The sequence below is a fragment of the Cnephaeus nilssonii genome (assembly GCF_951640355.1).
Source record: "Cnephaeus nilssonii genome assembly, chromosome: 1".
Taxonomy (NCBI): Eukaryota; Metazoa; Chordata; class Mammalia; order Chiroptera; family Vespertilionidae; genus Cnephaeus; species Cnephaeus nilssonii.
In genome coordinates, this window is record NC_137072.1 from 76,157,170 (window position 1) to 76,179,226 (window position 22,057).

General features: G+C 39.4%; 1 protein-coding gene across 1 annotated transcript in view; it reads left to right on the forward strand.

Moving 5' to 3' along the window:
• Nucleotides 1–387: 387 nt before the first annotated feature.
• The window catches only part of TMPRSS11A (transmembrane serine protease 11A), a gene marked incomplete at both ends in the record, with an annotated part of 39,481 nt that continues 17,811 nt past the window's right edge, over nucleotides 388–22,057 (forward strand). Inside the window, 7 exon segments of the mRNA XM_079762559.1 lie at nucleotides 388–479; nucleotides 527–651; nucleotides 3,257–3,375; nucleotides 14,968–15,023; nucleotides 15,025–15,043; nucleotides 17,569–17,636; nucleotides 18,679–18,839. Of these exon segments, the coding sequence (XP_079618685.1) occupies nucleotides 388–479; nucleotides 527–651; nucleotides 3,257–3,375; nucleotides 14,968–15,023; nucleotides 15,025–15,043; nucleotides 17,569–17,636; nucleotides 18,679–18,839 (640 nt within the window).

Genomic DNA, 22,057 nt, shown 5'->3' on the forward strand with positions numbered 1-22,057 from the left:
AGCCCATGGACCCACAATATTGTGGGGAAGACCTGGGGAGGAGGTAGACGCGGGGTAGAGTGGGTCAAAGGGGGGGAGGAAAGGGAGACATCTGTAATACTTTCAACAGTAAAGATAAATTTAAAAAATGTAAAAGGGATAATAGATTTGAAATCACTTTGTAAACTCTAAAAGGGTAGACAAATAAAATAGATAATTTTTAAAGTACTGGAGAACAAAGAAATGGTCCTTTTTCAAGCATGCATGCTACTTTGGACCACACTGTTAAGGGAAATCAGATCTGGCCACCACAGAGAGCCATCAATAGCCTCTAGAAATAGAAAACAGAAGCAATATTATAGATTCCCAAATTTTGATCTTTTCCACACCCCACACCCCCACACCAAGATGACCTTGACCAAAATGGAAGACAAATATCTTCTTGCTGGGAAAGGTAAGCTAAAGCAACTTGCACTTATTCAAGGAGTATCAGAAAGCCTGTAACCATGACTATGTGAGAGTTACTGGTGAGTTTTCCTTTATGCAGAGCAGTAGGATTTGGCACCCGAAGCCGAGGTTGTTTGAAACCATGGATGATTGCCCTTCTCGTTGTGTTATTGCTGATTGTGGTGGCAGTGACCATTGGTCTTCTGGCTCACTTCTTAATCTCTGGTAGGTAAAATTATGGATTTCACTTCGTTTGAGTTCATTTTTCTGTAAAGCCTCATTCGCATACTATGTAAATGTAGTTTCATCCAAAAGACATTTGTACTTTTACCCATAAATGCCCACATTCTAAATATTTTTATTTATTCAATTATTTCCTCAACAACTAATAGCTGAATGCCTATTATATGCAACTACTTTTCTGAGTATTCAAGATAGAGCATTAAGCAAAGCAGACCAATTTCCTATATCCTTGGAGCTCACAATCTAGTATTTTGAGAAATACACAAAAGATCAAAGATAGTAATCATAATATATTCTAATCATCATTGTACATTCAAGGGAAAAACTATGATAAATTACTTACTAAATTAGTAACTAAAATTGGCTCTTTTACTCATCATTTTTTCTGTCCACCAACATTTCAAAGCTAAAAGCAAAGCACATGTCCAAGAAAATAATTAATTTTGAAATGACTGGTAAACTATAAATATGACACAATGTTTTTACTAATTTTTAGAAAAAAATTTGCACTCTCCAAAATAATATTCAGGGATTTTTGTATTGCCTGATATATTTATAATCACACAAACAATGCATTTTAGAATTGTCTCTTCTAACATTACATTTTTCTCCACACAGAGTAAAATCCATTTACGTTTTTTGACAAATCTCTACAATGTGACTCTGACCCAGATTATGTGACAAAACAGCTAGTTCAGGCTGTTAACTTGAATAGTCTTATCTGCTGTCACTTTCCTCAGACTTGATGAGGGACTGAAGACTCTGTTATGAGCTTTAAAGGGCTTAAGAACATAGTTCTGGCTCCAATATAACAATCCAACCTGTGGTTTACACGATGGCAAAAGAGTTTTAGGTCAGTTAATTCGATTGCACAAAAACGCCTTTGCTATGGTTAAAAAGATTGATAATTGTGGATTGTATAGATAAGTATCAGGGGCACTAAAAAAGCATTCCATATCCAGAGATGTCCCACTTAGGAGAGAAACTATCCCGAGACCCCTGTTTCTGTCCAAGTTCCATGGGAAACCCTCCTTGTGTCCTCTATGCCAGGCTCCCCGAGGAGAAAGGTTGTTTTGTGGTTGCTCTGTTCCCAATTTCTAACTCTCTCATAGCTTTCTTGCCCACCCGCCCTCCACCTGGAGGCTTTGGTCCTGAGATTACCAAATGCTTCAGTACTTTCCACAGTTCTCTGTGTTCTCTCCTTTCTTACTGATTCATCCCAGTTACACACTGTTCTCACTACCAACCTGATAGTGTTCCTCCTGCCTTTCTTTTCATGTATTTCTTAGTGTGCCTGGTTCTCACATTACAAATTAAAATGTATAAAGATTTTTATTTTAAAAAGTTAATAAAAAAAATAACTGAAAACACACAAAAAAAGATTTTTATGTATGTCTACTTCCAGTTGAGTATAAGATGACATACACTTCACCTCAGCAAGGGGTAATAAGGTAATTAAACATTCCAGGACTACAGCCAGACTGTCTGAGTTTAAAACCCAGGTAGATCATTTACCACTTCCATAGCACAGAGCAAGTTTCTTAACACCTCTGAGCCTCACTTTTCTCATTGGTGAAATGGAGGTGATTATAATCTTAGAGAGCTGGAGTGAGGAAATACTATAGGTAGAGTGCCCAGAACGGGGCTTGGCACATAATAGGCATTCAATAAATATAAGCTGCTGTTATTAATCGGCAGCATTAATCATTATTTTCACTATACTTTTTATTAAACTAAATTATAAAGGCTCTCAGCAATATATTCAAGACCATATTAGCCTCATTATAGTTGGACTAGAGGCCCAGTGCACTAAATTCGTGCACAGGGGTCCCTCAGCCCAACCTGCACCCTCTACAATCCAGGAGCTCTCAGGGGATGTCCAACTGATGGCTTAGGCCCACTCCCGTGGTTCTCTGCTCTCTGCGGGGCCTGGGGGTTTCACTGCAGCCATGGAAATGAAGCTCTCATGCCCTGCTGTCCGCTCTCTGCCGGCCTCCACATGCGCTATGTGAAGGAAGCCCCAATGCCCTGCAGTGTGCTCTGTCTGCCAGGCCTGGGGGCTTTGCCAACACTGACACACTAAGGAAGCCCCCAAGCCCTGCTGTCTGGGCTCTGTCTGCCATGTCTGGGGACTTCCCCGCCACTGCAGCACTAAGGAAGCCCCCAAGCCCTGCTGTCTGGGTTCTGTCTGCTGGCCTTGGGGCTTCCCCGCTGCTGCCGCACTAAGGAAGCCCCCAAGCCCTGCTGTACTGGCTCTGTCTGCTGTGTCTGGGGGCGGATCCAGCCTCGCTGCTTGGTCCTCGTGAACCCCCGAGGCGGTGACGGGCCCAGACTCTGCAGCACCAGTGGAGCGGGGAGGCTGGATTCGCCCCCCTCCGGCAGTGGATCTAGCCTCGCTGCTCCGGCGGACAAGCCTGGACACTCCAGCAGTGGGGCTGAGGGGACTGGGCACCGCCATCTGTGGCTATGAGGGCCGCCGATTTTGTCATGGAGTGGTGGTTAATTTGCATATTACTCTTTTATTAGATAGGATTCTGAATTTTTTTGCCAAAACCACTTTATTTTCTGCTTTTTCTTTTCACCACAGGCCAGAAAACGGAGTATTATCATGGTATCTTTAAAATTTTAGATGTACGAACCAATAGTAATTCTGGAGACAATGGCGTATACCAACTTAAGGACTTAAAAGAGATAATTGAAAACTTGGTAAGTCAGATACAATTATTTCTATCATAGGATAATGTGGGTAGAAAGGGTTTTGTAGATCATTTCACTCAATATTTTTCAAAATGTAAATTTCAGACTACTTGTACCAGAATCATGTTGCAGATCCCGAGGTCCCACTCCTGACCCACTGAATCAGTGTCTGATGGGAAGGGAAGGGCATGATAGGGGAGCAAGGGCGTCAGCATGTCTAACAAATGGATCGTTCTGATAAACCACTCTTTCTAACTCAACTACTTCATTTAAATGTGAGAGAACTGAGGCCACAATATGATCTAAATGGGAAAGCTTAACCATATCAGAAGTGGTTATTTGTAAGACCACATGCTTGTTTTTGGAGACCACATTTTAAAATTTTAAAGATTTTTAAATATATGAGGAAAGATGATAGTAAATATTCATTTTCTCTTACAAACATAGTAATAAAGTTAAAACACTCAGACTTATTACAATTTAGTTCAATGAAATGCTAACACATTTTTTAAACTAAAATTAAAGAATGCTCCTAAAAGGAAAAAAAAAAGTAAACTTAGCTGTACAATAATTCTGCTCAGGACACCTGTGAATGCTCACTTTGTGTTATAACTCACTTGGCTTAGTCAGGTCTGGCTGCTTCCCAAAGTACCACAGACTGAGTGGCTTATAAACAGCAGAAAGTCATCTCTCACAGTTCCAAAGGCTGGAAGCCTAAAATCATGGCACCAGCATAATCAGGTTCTGTGAGGGCCCTCTTTCAGGCCAGACCATAGACTTCTTGGGTTATCTCACAGGATGGAGAGCAGGGAGCTAAACAGCCCTTGGAGTCTCTTTTGTAAGGGCACCAATCCATTTATGACCTAACTAGAGGCCCGGTACATGAAAATTCATGCACTGGAGGGGGTTCCCTCAGCCCAACCTGCCCCCTCTCACAGTCCGGGTGCCCTCAGGGTGGGAGGCGACATGGCAATCAGGGGAAGGCAATGCTCCCATCACACCTCTGCTGCTGCCACTGCCAGCAGTGCAAGCCTCGGCCGGCCCTAGTTACCTGAGCCTCAGGCGGCCCTGGGCAGCTGGGCAGTTGCCATCCGAGGCTTGCCTGCACCTCAGGCTGGCCCTGGGTGGCTTGGGGGCTGAGGGTGGATCCAGCCACACCATGTACCTGCTAGCCCCCCCCACCCCCTGGCGGGGCTGAAAGGACTGGGGGACTCCGGCGGGGCTGAGGGGATTGGGCACCCCCATCTTGTAGCTATGGGTGCTACCTTCTGTGTGACAGCATGATAGTCAATTTGCATATTCCCTCTTTATTAAATAGGATTACCTACCAGTATATGCCCACTTCCTGATATCTTTACCTTGGGGGTTTTGGGTTAAACAAATATTCAGTCCACTGTATCACTTTTTGTTTCATACATTTTTACTCAGATTTGTTAAGATCTATGTTGTTAAATGTGCATCTAATTAATTACTCTTAGAAGCTACATGATGATTCATAGTATATACCTACCATGTTTTACCTCCTCCCATTATTCCAAGAAATGCTGCACTAAACAGCCTCCTCCTTATCCCCTTATGAACCCATGCAAGTTCTTCCGAAAGCAGAATTACTGGGTCATTAGGTGTGCATACACTTAATTTAACTAATTGGTGTTAGCTTGCTCTTTAGAGTGACTGCATCAGTGTGCACTCCCATCTGCAGTGCATGAGGATCCCCATGTCCCAACATCTTTGCTAACACCTGGTATTAGTTAGCTTTTTAATTTCTGCCAACAATTAAGTTGTATCTTACCAGTCTTTGTGATTTAGTTTGCATTTTTCTAATTGCTAATGAGTTTGAGCATTGTTATATCTACTTGTTAGCCTTTTGAGCTTTCATTTCCATAAACTGCTTGTACCTTTCCTTTGCCTATTTTTCTGTTAAGGCTGTTTTGTTTTATTAGCATTGCTTTGCTGGAGTTCCTTATGTTGTGATGTAAACAACCCATTGGCTACAGACATTGTACTTATGCATTCTGTCTGCTATTAATTTGGACCATGATTCCTAAAAATAGAGATTTGTAATTTTGAAATAATCATATTCATCAATTTTCTTTGCCTTACTGTTGTGTTTTTAAAGGTTTTTATGAAGTCATTCCCTCTCTCTAATTCTATATTAAAACATTCTAGTATAATTTTTTCTATTAACTTTATAGTTTGGTCTTTTACATTAGGTCTTTAATGTATCTGGAATCTACCTTTGAGTGTGATGTTAGGTAGGGACCCAGGTATTATTCTCCATATAGTGAGCTAGTTTTCCCAATTGAACTAAACAATCTGTTTTCCCAAATTTCCCAACACATGGTATGGTTATTCAGCTCTTTACATTTTCGGCATCTGAGTCTTACAAGATGGAAACATGATCTGTTCCCTAAAGCTGCTCCCAATCTCTTTGGAGTGATGAGAGTAACACACATGAAATTGAATAGCATGACACGATATAATTAAGGATTAAATTGTATGTTGAGGAAACAAGTACAGAAGGACTTCAAAGAAGAGGAAGATCAACTAGGGTTCCCATGGTCAGGAAAGGCTTTGTATTGTTTTAGCCCTCTTTAAATAAGACAGGTGTCCCTTTCCCTCCACTCCCCACTAAGTTACCTTTAGGAGAATTACAAGAAGGGTTCATGCCTCATTCTGAGCCACTCCTATTATTTGTTGTTAAATTCCAATGAATAAAACCAGATTCTTCTCTCTGCCCCATGGGGTGCTCACTAGACAGCCAGGAAAAACAGGCTGCAGTCTTGTTCTTCCTCATAATTTGGGATTTAATTGTTTGGATGTAAAAGTAACATGAATTCATGCTCAGATACTGCTAAAACCCATCCCAGGTCCCTGAGATAGTGGCACAGACATATCTCATCTTTCATACAATTTTTCAGAGAAGACACCAGTAACCAGAAACCAGTAATTCATGGCACTCCCAAGTGGATAGGTCACTTTCATCATTAGTATAAGTTTGAGTAGTGTCACTGACAGAGGGAGTACTTCATTTGGAAAAATATATTTCAGAAATATCAAGAAATATTTTTAAATTATAAGGTCATTACAAATAACACCATGACAATAACATAGCTAACATGTATTGAATGCTAAACATCACATTAAGCATGCTATGTGTCATTTTAATTAATCCTCAAAAAACAGCCTTATAAGGTAGGCACAATTACTATCACAGTTTCACAGATGAGAAAACTAAGGTACAGAAAAGTTAACTTACTCAAGATCACACAACCAGTAAGTGATATAGTTGGGACTTCAGATTACATGTTCTTAATAAACTATCATCCATAAAATCATCTATGTGATTTTCTTTCCCATCAACCATCCCATAAAATACCAGAAATCAAGTAATTATTCCTGGTACATTCGTCTCTCTCAACTATACAATTAACATGGGCTAGTGATCATCATTTGCATTAGCAAAGGCAACAGTCAGGGATTTTCTTATTGGGGTTGCCTCCCACCAAAAAACAAAAACAACACTCTACTCCTATACCCAGAGCAGTTCTAAATTTTATCTTCTTTATACCCAGGGACACCAAAAACAGGGCCTGAAATGATCCTCAAAGTATCCTTGAGCTTATGTGTCTAGAGTTGTAGTGACAAAAAAAAAAAATTGGAAACAGAAAGTGATGCAAGGAGATGAATGTAATTAGGAACACTCGGTAAATGAATTAGAAGGCAAAAGTGAGATTTGGCTCAGATTAACACTGAAGCAGGAAGTTCTACTGAGAAAAATCAACTGTGTCAAGGTATACCTAAACTTAACAAAGGTATTAAACTATTTAAAGTTTGGGGTTGAATAAGGTAAGAAAGGTAAAAGATACCTCATGCTTGGAGAAGGGCTACAGCCCTATGCCTAGAGAGAACAGATTGTACTGGAAGTTTTCAGAAAAAAATAAGCAGATGTTACCAAGAACCTTGTGTTCAGAGGTTAGAAAAATTGGATGTAGAGAATGGCTGAATCCTTACTTGAGAGCTAAGACTTACTTTGTTTTGTAATTAAAGATTAGGCATGATGAAAAGAGGAAGATGTGTAACACTACATCTACTTTCTATGTCTTTAATTTGAATCCTGAAAGAAAAGGCTAGTTGTTGTATATTTCATGTCAAATCTTCAATATAACATCGCCAAGGAGGCATTATTATCCAAACTTTACAGAAAAGAGAATTAAGCCTCTGAAGTTAAGGTGTACAACTAGGAAATGATAGAGGGGAGATCTGAAGAAATCTAGGTTACTCAAACATAAGCTCATTTCTCTAAATTGCTCTACTAGTCAAGAAAAAACTCAGCTAAGATAGGAAACTCGGTTCTATATAAATTTTTTTCTCATAATATTTAAGCCCATAAAGATTATAAATCTCATATATGGTACTAGATTACTTTTAGTTATGTAACACATTGTGTTTACTTATTATACTAGAGGCCCGGTGCATGAAATTCATGCACGGGGGGGGGGGCGTGTTCTCAGCCCAGCCTGCACCCTCTCCAATTTGGGATCCCTCGAGAGATGTCCGACTGCCCGTTTAGGCCCGATCCCGGTAGGATTGGGCCTAAACGGGCAGTTGGACATCCCTCTCACAATCCAGAACTGCTGGCTCCCAACTGCTCGCCTGCCTGCCTTCCAGATTGCCCCTAATCGATTCTGCCTGCCAGCCTGATCACCCCTAACCACTCCCCTGCCAGCCTGATTGATGCCTAACTGCTCCCCTGCCAGCCTGTTTGCCCCTAACTGCCCTCCCCTACAGGCCTGGTCACCCCTAACTGCCCTCCCCTGCAGGCCTGGTCCCCCCCACAACTGCTCTCCCCTGCAGGCCTGGGTCCCCCCCCCCCAAAATGCCCTTCCCTGCAGGCCCAGTCGCCCCCAACTTCCCTCCTCTGCCAGCCTGGTCACCCCTAACTGCCCTCCCCTGCAGGCTTGATGGCCCCCAATTGCCCTCCCTTGCAGGCCTGGTCCCTCCCAACTGCCCTCCCCTGCTGGCCTGATCGCCCACAACTGCCCTCCCTTGCAGACCTGGTCCTTCCCAACTGCCCTCCCCTGCTGGCCATCTTGTGGAAGCCATCTTGTGTCCACATGGGGGCAGCCATCTTTGACCACATGGGGGCAGCCATCTTGTGTGTTGGAGTGATGGTCAATTTGCATATTATTCTTTTATTAGATAGGATTAGATAGGATAGAGGCCTGGTACACAGGTGGGGGCCGGCTGGTTTGCCCTGAAGGGTGTCCTGGATCAGGGTGGGGGTTCCCTTGGGGCGTGGGGCGGCCTGGGTGAGGGGCCTGTGGTGGTTTGCAGGCTGGCCATGCCCCCCCGGCGACCCAAGCAGAGGCCCTGGGATTTATTTATCTTCTATAGTTGAAAGTTTGTAGCCTTCAGCGGAGCCAAGCCTCCTGCTCGCTCCATGGCTGCAGCCATTTTTGTTGGGATTTATTTATCTTCTATAATTGAAACTTTGTAGTCTTGAGTGGAGGCCTGGGCTGGCCAGGATGTGCGGAAAGCTTGGCTTCCTCCTTCACCAGGGGAAACCCAAGCCTCTTGCTCTCTCCAGCTCCATGGCTGTCGCCATTTTTGTTGGGATTTATTTATCTTCTATAATTAAAACTTTGTAGCCTTAAGCAGAGGCCAAGGCAGGCCAGGGCAGGCCAGGGCAGTCAGAAAGCTTGGCTTCCTCCATTGCCAGGGAAACCCAAGCCTCCTGCTCTCTCTGTGGCCACAGCCAGCTTGGTTGAGTTAATTTGCATACTCGCTCCTGATTGGCTGGTGGGCATGGCTTGTGGGTGTAGCGGAGGTATGGTCAATTTGCATATTACTCTTTTATTAAATAGGCTAAATACTAGAGGCCCAATGCATGAAATTCGTGCAAGGGGCTCAGCCCTCACAGCCCAGCTGCCTCGTGGCCCCACAGCCCCGCCCACTGGTCATTCCCGAAGGTCATTCAGGAAGGTTGTTCCATTGTCTGGTTTAATTAGCATATTAGCTCTTTATTATATAGGATGCCTTTATCCTTACTTTCTTTGCTTCCCTGTATCAGTTTTTATCCAGCTTTATTGAGATGGAATTGACATATAACATTGTGTAAGTTTAAAGTGTAAACCATGTTGATTTGATACACTTATATATAAGATAATTATCACCATAACAATATTAATTCTTATAATCCATGAACATGGGATATCTTTCATTTGTTTTTGTCTTTTTCAATTTCTTCATCAAAGTCTTACAGTTTTCAATGTAGAGATCTTTCACCTCCTTGGTTAAATTTATTCCTAGGTAGTTTATTACTTTTGATGCTATTGTGAATGGGATTGTTTTATTTCTTTCTCAGATATTCTGTTATTAGTGTATAAAAATGCAACTGATTTCTCTATATTGATTTTGTGTCTTGCAACTTTACTGAATTTATTGATTAATTCTAACAGTTTTTTGGTGGAGTCTATGGGGTTTTCTATATACAATAGTGATGTTCCTTCTATATGCAATTTGTTGAGCGTTTTTATAATGAAAGATGTTATATTTTGTTAAATGCTTTTCCACATCTATTGAGATGATTATGATTCTTTCTGCCAATGTGTGTATACATTACTTATTAATTTGTGTATGTTAAACCATTTTTGTATTCCAGGAATAAATCCCATTTCATTATGGTGCATGATCCTTTCAATGTGCTGTTGAATTTGGTTTAGTAATATTTTGTTGGGAATTTTTGCATCAATATTCATCAGAGATACTGGCCTATCATTTTTTTTTCTTTTTAAAAAAAATATATTTTTTATTTCAGAGAGGAAGGGAGCGAGAGATAGAAACATCAATGATAAGAGATAACCATTCCTCTACTGCCTCCTGCAAACCCCACACTGGGGATTGAGCCTGCAACCCCGGCATGGGTCCCGATCAGGAATGGAACCATGACTTCCTGGTTCATAGGTTGCTGTTCAACCACTGAGCCATGCTGGCTGGGCTAGTTTTATTTTCTTGTAATGTCCTTATCTGGCTTTGGTATCAGGGTAATTCTTGCCTTGTAAAATGAATTTGGGGGCATTCCTTCCTCTTCAATTTTTTTGTAAGCATTTGAGAAAGGTTGGTATTAATTTGTATTTGAATTTTTGGTAGATTCACCAGTGAAACTCTCTGGTCCTGGACTTGCCTGTGTTGGGAGGCTTTTGATTACCCATTCAGTCTCCTTATTTATGTTTTATCTATTTGGATTTTTCTATTTCTTCATGATTCAGTCTTATTAGATTGTATGTTTATAGGAATTTATCCATTTCTTCTAGGTTATCTAATTTGTTGGAATATAATTGTTCATAGCAGTCTCCTGTGATTCTTTGTATTTCTTTTGTACTAGTTATAATGTCTCCTCTTTCATCTTTGATTTTATTTAGTTGACTCTTCTCTCGTTTTTCTTAATTTGTCTAGGCTTGTCTATTTTGTTTATCTTTTCAGAAAACAAGCTCTTAGTTTCCTTTATCTTTTCTTGTTATTTTTCTAATGTTTATTTCATTTTATTTCTGCTCTGATCTTTGTTATTTCCTTGCTTATGCTAATTTTGGGGTTAGTTATTTTTCTTGTTCCTTGAGATGTAAAGTTAGATTGTTTATTTAGCATCTTTTTTTCTTAATGTAGACATTTCTTTATATGAACTTCTCTCTTAGAACTGTTTTTGCAGTATTCCATAAGTTTTGGTATATTGTTTTTTCATTTTTATTTGTTTCAAGATTTTTTTTTGGATTTTCCTTTAACCAATTGGTTGTTCATAACTATGTTGCTTAATTTCCACATATATGTGAATTTTCTAGCTTTCCTCCAGTTAATTGATTTCTACTTTCATACCATGATAGTCAGAAAATATACTTAGTATGATTTCAATCTTCTTAAATATTTCTTAAGATTTGTTTTATGACCCACCATATGATCTATTCTGGAGAATTTTTGTGTGCACTTGAGAAGAATGTATTATTTTGCTGCTATTATTAGATATAATGTTCTGTTAGATCCATTGGTCTGATGTATGGTCAAGTCCAATGTTTCTTTATTTTCTGCTTGGATGATCTATGCATTGTTGGAAATGAGATATTGAAATTTCCTACTATTATTTTATTGTTGTCTGCCCCTTCAAATCTGTTAGTATTTACTTAATTTAGGACCTGTGATGTAGAGTGCATATATATTTATTATGGTTATATTTTCTAAATAAATTGACCCTTTATTATTATATTATTTGTCTTTTGTTACTGTTTTTAGCTTACAATCTTTTTTATCTGTGTCAGTTTATGAAGAGAAAGACAACAGTTAAAGCAATTGTAATAGAGAGAGGAAGGAGGTTAGTGGATATATTTGCATTTACTGGGTGTCCCCAAAAAAACATATACACACTTTGAATAATTATTAATTCCAATGAGTTAAATCTGAAAAGGATGAATCAGCAATTGAGCTATCAAGAATGTATGTGTATAAATTTGGGGGGGGGACATAAGCAATCTATGATTGGAGGAAAGATGTGGATAGGTGTTTTCTGAGGGAAGTTTTTGTGTGAAAAGAAGCAATATTAGCTATCTCTAAACTTCCTAATAAAGATGTAAATATTTCACAATCTTCATTCTATTGGATAACCTGCTTAGGTTATTATTAATTATTCAGGCACTATAAGAAGTCTAAGAGAAATTATTATCTCTCTCTCTCTCTCTCTCTCTCTCTCCTTCTGAAAGAATAATCAAATTTAGACATTTTGAGGACAATCACCTGGAGAGGAAATGAATCTTCTAAATAATGATTATCCCTTGCTTTGAGCATTCTGGTTTAAATATCTTCAGTACAACTTTAAATAGTGACTAATTATATATTTTCCTCTTTAAAAAAAATAATTCAGAGATCTAGGCTTTTGTAGTATACTTAAATGTACTATACTTAATAATGTCTCTATCACCCTTAATTGCAAAAAAATTAATTCTATGACTTTATTTTGCCCGTCAATCTCAGGAATATAAACAAATTTGAGATAAGTTTATCCAATGCATTGCTACTTGTGATATATGATTAGTTAGTCACAGATGTCTGTTTCCTTCTGGCATTTCACAAAGAAACACTGAGGAAGTAGTAGTACAATAAAAGAAACAACTTTGGTAACATCACATAACAATACAACCCATTGGGTGCTATCATTACTTCCTGGTTTAGAGTAATCAGAATGTCACACTTCCATGGAAATTGCTTGCACACCTACAGATCCCATATGACAATGGATATAGCTGCCTTCTCCAAAAAACACCGCACTGGGTGCAAAGCTGTGGGAGTTATAAAGAGGACTTTTGTGAAAATGAAGTGACTTGATTCCCAGAAGGTCAACAAGCCCCCAAATCCTGGGAGCCCCACCAATGCTCAGGTTAGCCATGCTCTATACAGGCTTAGAATAATGATTCACATCTCACTTATTGACTCTTGGGTTTCACCAAAAATCTGGATACAATAACTTTAAAGGATTGTAATAGAACTATTGAGATTATGACCTTTATTTTGGGGAGCAAAGAAAACAGGCTGCCTTCAGAGAGGAGTATAACAGTTTCTGGTCCCCCTAACATGCTGCTTGCTACATGTAAATGGGTAGGAACCCTTAGTGAGAGCCCACCTGTTTGCTCACACTGAGGTCAGCTGGCTCACTGCTGTGTCACCTTGGGAAATTCACTTACTTACCTATATGACAGTATTTACCTCAGAGGTTGGTGTGAAAAGCAAATGAGCTCAGATACAATGGAGTCTATGCCTGGTGCACAGGTAGAAGACAGCAGTCATACTAGTCTTCTATCATAACTAGTGTGGTCTCATTATGGAGGAGTTTTCCACAAGGAATCAAATTACCTTAAAATGTCAACAAGGAGGAAAATGTTTCAAATAATTCATGGGCAATTTTTTTCTCTAGGAGCATTAATCACAATTTGATATAAAGCTCATTAAAAACTCTTATAAATGTCCTGATAAATGCAAGACTTTCTGATAAATAAATTTCTCTTTTATTAATTCACTCAACAAAAACATGCTGCATTCCTATATATTGTAGAGAATGAAAAGATGAATCACAGTTCCTATTGAGAAAGGGTTCCTATTGAGAAAGGGTTTGCCATTTAGTAGAGGAAATAACATATTTGCATAAGTAACTATATTAAGGAGTGGAAGGTTTAAGAGGGATAAGAAAAATTAGACAAGAGGAAAAACGATTACTCTGAGGTTCAAGGAATAACCCTAATGAAGGTATTATCTGAACTAGACCTTGAAGGAGAGCTGTGCTTCAGAAACACAGAGGTAGCAGAATGGGGGAGGGGGCTTCTGACTGAAAGAATAGCTTGAGAAGGGCAAAAGCATAGCCAAGCCTGAAAGGTAGTGGTGGTGCTGAAGGGGGTCGGGGGCATTGGCACATGGTGAGGCCCTTGAATGTCTGACTTTATGACTGGAGGCTCAGATTCAATTGTGTTCTGTTCTCTGTTTCTACCTTGAGTTCAACCCGTGCAGCAAGCAACATCCATTAAGCCTTACTAAGGCTTAGTGGCATATTTTTAAAAAGCATCCTTTATACATCCTTCATGTGGTATTCTTGTTATAATTATGAGAAATCAACAGACTCTGAAGTTTTCTTCATGGCATATTTTGGTTCATTGGGGCGCATCTGGTGTGATGGTGGAAGGAACTGCTTTTATATCTCACTGGGCAATCTTCAGTGGCTTAACTATCTGAAGTTTGCATTCTCAGCCCTGAAACTCCCCCTATGTGATTACAAAGACTGCTGAGAGAGGATTCATTTGGGAGCATCTGACAGTGAAAGAAAGAAGGCTACGTGTGTAAATAGAGTTAGTTTGGGAATGATCATTGAATGGTTGGGTGAGGTCTGTTTGTTTGAGTTGACAGCCTCTCCCTAACTCTTTCATTAAACACCCAACTAACCTCCAATTGCCCTCTTAGAACTTAATCTCAGTGCAATTACTAGCATTTCAAAATCACCCAACACAAAGAGGTACTACCCTGAAAGGGGGTCTTTATTCAATGTTAGGAGAGTAACTCCAACTACAAAATTCGACAAGTGCCCCAGATGAGAAGTAGGATAGATTTAGAAACCACTTACTCTATTAGGTGGTATAAATAATAAATTTATAACAAGCTGGCACACAACTTAAGTGTCCTCCAACATTTCTGGGAATTTAGAATGCCAAAAAGTGTTGGTGGAGTGTTTCTATAAGGTAGGCCTCCACCTACCAGGGAAACATGATTTCGGGTCTCTAGAAAGCTAATTCATACATACTAGTAAATGCCAGTCAGCAATAAAGTTTATGTTCGTGTTTGCTCTAATTTTTCCCATCATAAATTTAGTTAGTGCAACACTCCTAGCCAGTCTGTGCCCTAGCATTTCTCAAAGTGTTTTCCTCAGGCTACCTGATCACCTGGAAATCCGGGCCTCACCCCAGACCTAATCAATGAGGCAAGGTCCTGGGATTTGAGTTATAAGGAAGAAAGTCCTTTATTTCTATAATTACTGAAGTTACTTCTACCCAGATTCTTCTTATGTTATTATTTCAGCTCCTATCTTCCCAGACAGTTGAGTCATTCAAAGGTGAAGCTGATGCTGGGTGTAGATAGTCTTCTCAGTAGGCATGTTGCCATATGGATGATGTCATCCAGAGTCAAAAACTTACTCCGATACCTTCACTAACAAGTTACAAAGGGCCAGGGGATCAACTGTGGTTGGGATTTCAGAGAATCGTTACAAACCAAATTTTGAAAGATATCCAACTGCTATTAAGTTTTCTTCTTTTTAATATTTTTCACTTTTATCTCTGTTGTTTTTTGTTTGTCTTTGCTTTTCTTTTGGATTTCCCCCAGAAAACTGAGTAATAGGACTGGTTGTGGATTATAAGAAAGAAGTGATTATAATAATGTCACTCTTGCAAAAACATATCTTCCAAAAACAGTTTTGTTACTAGTAAATAAACCTCTTTCCTCCTCAGTCCCTTTAAGCTTTTATTTAAACACAAATAAAATCATACTTTGGACCCTAGCAATTTCTCTGTTTTCCAAGTGCCGCTTTTGATCTTAAATGAACAGCTATTACCAAATGCATATCTTTACATCTTTTATACTTTGTCTTGTAAAGTCAACCATCTAGTTATTTTATAATTTACTATTATGTGTTCTATAAAAAAATTGAAGTAAGGTGTATATCACATTTAACAGGGAGGTTGTGTGTTTGATGAGAAGAGACCTACAGACAGAAGACCTAGATTTAAGTCCAAGTTTATTATTCACGTGATTCCAGAGAAATTCATATGATGTCTCTGAGTCTTAGTTTCATATTTAAATACTAGAGGCCCGATGCACGAAATTTGTGCAAGAGTAGGCCTTCCTTCCCCCAGCTGCCGGCACCGGCTTCCCTCATAGCCCTGGCTTCCTCTGGAAGGACGTACGGAAGGACATCTGGTATAATTAGGATATTATGATTTTATTATTATAAAAAATAATCAATATAATTCTTAGTTCACACAGTTATTGTAGGGATGCCTAATGATGTTAAGGAAGTCATAACGTATTCCTTGATCCCTAAATCAGCCTTCCATTCATTTCTATCTTTTGTGTTTTTCAAAATGATAGTTGGTCTTCTTGCTCCTTCCATAAGGATGTAGGACATGGTTTTTAATGCAGTGCCAGCATTCTGATCACACTGTTGCCACCAAGTGGTCATTATGGGTACTGCAAGCCAAATCTAGGCGTGATAAACCACAACATAATAGTGCTATGACAAGCAATTCAAACTGTGCATATTGACTAAAACAGTAGCTTTTCTACTCCTTCTTTGGTGACATAAACTGAGTAACACAATTCTTATCTGACCTGAAACACCATCTTACTCTTTCTTCCTCCTTGATTTACCCTAGAGCTCACAATCCACAACAACAATTTAAAAATCATTGTCTCTCTCTTAAATTCCTAATCCCTCTTTCCTAGTAGTATACATACAGCCAAAGACCTGCAAAGAAATCTGAGATGTGAAATGCCCAGAGGGAGACTAGGGAGCCACCAGTAGTTGACTACCATAATATATCCAGCATCTTACATGTGTTTAATCTTGAAACCCTAGGAGCAACATACAATATCTTTGTCTTACAGGTTAAGTAAGGCTCAAATGGAATCAGTTCGTGAGCAGCAGGATAAGCTTCAAACCCAGGAAAGAGCCAAGTTCTCTCCAGCACCTCTCAAGGCCTCTTTTCCAGCCCGGTGGCTGCTCTGTCATTTTCTGCTTTACCTTCTATGGCGTTTAGGCATCCTCTACCCAAGATACCTACACCAGCACATTCGGAATCACCTGGCCAAAGTCTTACAATACGAATGCCTAGGTCCCTTCCAGACTAATTTTAACTAAAACTCTGGAAGATAAATCCCAGCATCTGTAATTTTTTTAAAATTCTGCAAATTACTCTATTGTACTGTGAGGGTAGAGAACCACTGGTTTAAATAATGATATTACTCATGTTAAATTGTTTTTCTACTGCTTTAGTATTTAATCAGGGGTATATTCTTATTATGAAACTAGAGTCCCGTTGCACAAAATTCGTGCACGGGGGCGGAGGGCGCGGAGGGGTGTCCCTCAGCCCAGCCTAAACCCTCTCCAATCTGGGACCCCTCGAGGGATGTCCGACTGCCCGTTTAGGCCAGATCCTGCCGGTAGGATCGGACCTAAACGGGCAGTCGGACATCCCTCTCACAATCCAGGATTGCTGGCTCCCAACTGCTCACCTGCCTGCCATCCTGATTGCCCCTAACCGCTTCTGCCTGCCAGCCTGATCACCCCCTAACCACTCCCCTGCCAGCCTGATTGATGCTTAACTGCTCCCCTGCCAGCCTGATTGCCCCTAACTGCCCTCCTCTGCCGGCCTGGTCACCCCTAACTTCCCTCCCCTGAAGGCTTGTTCACCCCCAACTGCCCTCCCTTGCAGGCCTGGTCCCTCCCAACTGCCCTCCCCTTCTGGCCATCTTGTGGCAGCCATCTTGTGTCCACATGGGGGCAGCCATCTTTGACCACATGGGGGCAGCCATCTTGTGTGTTGGAGTGATGGTTAATTTGCATATTACTCTTTTATTAGATAGAATACTTTATTAACACAAATTTCTCTCTTGTGATAACAGGTGGATGAGATATTTATCGATTCAGCCTTGAATAACCATTATATCAAGAACCGAGTAGTCAGACTGACGTATGTATATTTGGGCAAAGGTGGAGTCACAGCTTAATGGAACAAAGGGCAAAGGGGACAGGGACCCTCATATATTCTGCATCTCTAGGAGCCAGGCTTTGGCTATGGTTTCTCATAAACATAATCTCTACAACAGTCTCAAGACATAGCACTGATCACCATTTTGTAAAGGAGAAAATGAAAACTTGGGGCGGGGGTAGGTTAAGTGATATGTTCAAAGTTCCCCAACTGACAGTTTCCCAAGTGAAACAGAACCAGGATTCAATATCTGGAACTACCAGAATCTGTGTCAGGGGAAAACCCAGCAGCATGCCACTGCAGGCACCACATTGTATTTTTTTTTTTTTGACAAATATGTCATTTCAAAAATATTAAGAAGGAAAAGTTGGCTACAGTTTGGGACAATTAGTTTTACCTGTAATAAAGCCCCAGTGTCAGCAGGCACACCTAAACAAAAAGAGGTTTCTGTTTTAATAAATGTTCTGTTTGTTGTAGTGGAGGGGGAAGACTCATATCAGTTGCAGGAATTGCTCAGAGGTTTCTATTGTGTTATTTGGAAAGCACATAGCTGAACATATACATAATAGGTGCAAATGTATGGGCCTGTATGACTCATCTTCTTAAAGAAAATGAATATATTTAGACAGATTTATTTGAAGGAAATAATCATTTTTCTCACCCATAGACTAATGCCTAGTAACAGACTTACTCCAAGTTCCTTACAACTTTTCTGACTAACTAGTGACCACCAGAAGAATTTTATAAAATGGGTAAATTCTATAATACTTAGGAGATAAAAGGAACATATTTGCTGAAACTTTCTGGACTTCATGCCTTCTATTTTAAAATTCTGATTTGCCATAATATTCAAGCAACATTATCATAATCTTACAAACTCCTTTAAAATTTGTAGCCATTGTCAATGAATCTTTGTGTGAATCCAACAATTGAGGCATAATTCCGGGGAAGAAAATACAGGAAAGAGTGTAAATCGATACCAGATTATTACTTCGAATAATCACCTTTCTCTTATGTCTCAAAGTCCAGAGGACGGTGGTATGAAAGCAGATATCATTATGGTGTTCCAGTTCCCCTTTGCTGAGCAAAGGGAAGTAAGGAAGAAGAAAATCCATAGCATCTTAAACCGGAAGATAAGGAACACAAGAGCCTTGTCAATAAATGCCTCATCAGTGCAAGTTAATGGTAAGTAGGCACCTTTCCGTGTGATGTGAAATTCTCTATTAGGTTCATTTTGTGTCTCATCTTAAACTTATATGCCATATTTCTATTCCAAATAATAGCTAGAATCAAGATTAATTTTTTTCAGTTAAAAGGTAAAATTTCAAGGTTTTATTATTCGCTGATGAAAGCATGTCTGCGGTTAGTTGTCAAGTGGTTTTTCCTGTAGTAAGTGACTGGTGCTCATCCCAAAATAAAGGCCAACCTTTACCATTAATAGAAAATTAATCTGACCTACCACTGCCTCCATGATTAAGTAAGTGAAAATACTAAGCATTTAGCAACAACTGCTTTTCTGGGTGGGACCCTTCTAAACATAAACTCATGTGTTGCCTCTCAAAAATATGGATGATTTCTGTATATAGTGAAATTATTACATTTTTAAAAATATATATTTTATTGATTTCAGAGAGGAAGGGAGAGGGATAGAGAAATAGAAACATCAATGATGAGGGAGAATCATTGATTGGCTGCCTCATGCATGCCCCCTACTAGGGATCAAGCCCGCAACCCAGGCATGTGCTCTTGACCAGAATCGAACCCAGGACCCTTCAGTCCACAGGCCAACATTCTATCAACTGAGCCAATCTGGCTAGGGCAATTATGAAATTTTTGTTAACTTTTTTCCTATGGGCATTTGGAAAATTGGAAAAACCAAATTTGGAGCTACTAAAGCAATCATAATTAATAAGTAAAAATCACTAACCTAGAAAAAAATTATTGAAACAATTATACCATTATCACTTCTCTGAAATAGAGAATCAACCTTTACCAAGGCCCTGTCTATGCCCTTTATATGCTGCATCTAATTTCTAGATCCCTATGAAGTAGGCAAATGTTATAGATGTGAACGAAGGCCTCAACAGATTAAGGACTCGAATTGTTAAAAGGAGGTAAAGTTCAAATCTAGATCTCTAATTTCTTGAGAGGCTCTATTTAAAATGGCTCTGTGGTCAAACACATTCTAGAAATTCTGTTTTTTAATATTCATCTCTTAGAAATCCATTCCTTATTAGCATACCCTGATGAGTCCAGCTAGACAAAAACCTGTCTACCCTTGTATATTAAGCTGCATCTACTTCCGGCAGACAAATGCAGACTTCCCTACAAATTCCAATGGACACCATCCTTAGCGTCACAGAGAGAATCAGAGTGATTAATATCAGATGGGAAACAGGATGCCCTGCCCTTGTAAGGGTCTGACTGACTCTTCAAGAGGAAACCTGACCAGGAAGCAAAAATCTGAGAGAATGGGATGGGCAAGAGTTTGCTGATGTGGCAAAGAGTCAGCTACTCAAGGAATAAATCTGTGGACCTCTCCCAACCCGAGGGGGAAGAAACTGTCAAGCGCTTAATCCACCTTCTTTGTCAGGTGGGAAAGCAAATGAATTGAGGTTATGAAATAGTGGAAATCCTGATAAGTTACATGATATGTTTATTTAATTCCCAATAACCAGTTAACTTAGCAGGAATTTAAAAGTCTGACCTATCTGAAACTTGAAATGAGATGTGAAATGGTCATGGATTGCTTGATCTTTTTGTTTGTTACAGACTCAGATTGTACACTGCAGTTTATTTTAATGACTGGAGTAGATTAAGGGTAGGATGTGCTGATGGAGAACCTGATTTAAGTGTTACCTGACTAATTCTAACCCCATTGAGTCACTGCAGGACCAACCAAGTAATTGGCCCAGGACTTTGCTTCATTTTCTCATCTATAAAATTGTAATGATAATTTTTGTTCTTCCTGAAATCATAGAAATACCATGAGGATATAGGGGAAAACACATACACACACACACACACACACACACACACACACACACACACACACACACACATAATATGGAACATATAGACTATTACCACGTAGAAAACTAGTAAATTGTGCATATGCTTTGGAAACTGAAAGCATTAATGTGAGTGACTGGTAATAGGAAAAGCTAGAAACTTGAAGGTTTCCAAATTTAGAAATGTAAAAAGAGCAGTGTTTGCTAGCACTTAGGAAAGGCCCATTTAATGGAAAGCTCATTAAGAAACCTCAAGGCTGTTCTTACAGGCAAAAACATTGCTCTAAACACTTAATTTGGGGGACTCCCAAGGAATAAAAAAACTGCAGCCCAAGATTTATCCATAAATTTGTCAAAATATGTGTTTTGTTTTGACAAATAACTGTGTGGTGTGGGTCCTTCATGTGATGCAGTGTGTGAAAGCAAAGCCAAAGTCGACATCTTTGCATCGCAAATGCCGTGGCTGTGGCAGAGCAGCTCACTGCCTACCTGCAGTGGGAGTGCTCCCGCTCCCATCATGTTACTTGTAGGCTGTAGAGCCCTGAATACTAACTACATTCCTCCCGACTCAGGGTTACTTTCAAGACTAGGGTGTTCATGTTTCTTTGTGCTCCTAGATGTGGAAAGTCAAAATATTGATACAAATTAAAAACCATCAATAGCTAGTGACTTGTATATAGGAAGTTTACCTGTAGGTGTAATTATACTCCCTAAAAAGTCAACCCTTAAAAATCCAATTACACTTACAACCATTACACTTAACCTGGTATCATTCCTGGAAAAGAGATATTTGCATCATGCTCAAACTAAGCTGAAGAAGTTTTAACAGAAGAATTCTAACATTATACTATTTTCCATTTTAGTGCATTACTACTGTGCGGCATTTTAAATTGGTTTTTTAAGTGAAATAAGAAATTTACTAAAAACAATATTTGACAGAAAATTGAGTTCCTTCCATAGAGTAAGCATTGAGAATGTGTGCTGAGATTGATTCTTCACCATATAATAATTTGGGCATGCCTTCAAGGGTATCTTTGAATTCAATATTTTCAAAACCCCAATTTACAGAGTTCATCATCACTAGTTTTCCAAGTGGGACTTATAGAAGGTGGAGAAAAATTCTTATTTTGCACAATGAGAAGTTAAATTCAGAAAACATGAGTCTATACATACTACTGGTGAAAATTTGTAAAAGTTTATCTTCATTCTACTCAGCAAGCAATTTTATCTTGAAAATCATCATTATTCAGGCAACCTTCCACCAACTTAACTTTAAGTATTCATGCTTTCTGTATCAGATCCCTAACTTTGTTGGAAATAAGCAGACTTTAATCTTAGTTTATGTTCAATAATTAATGTTGGCTAATAATACACAATAGTTTATACTCTTCA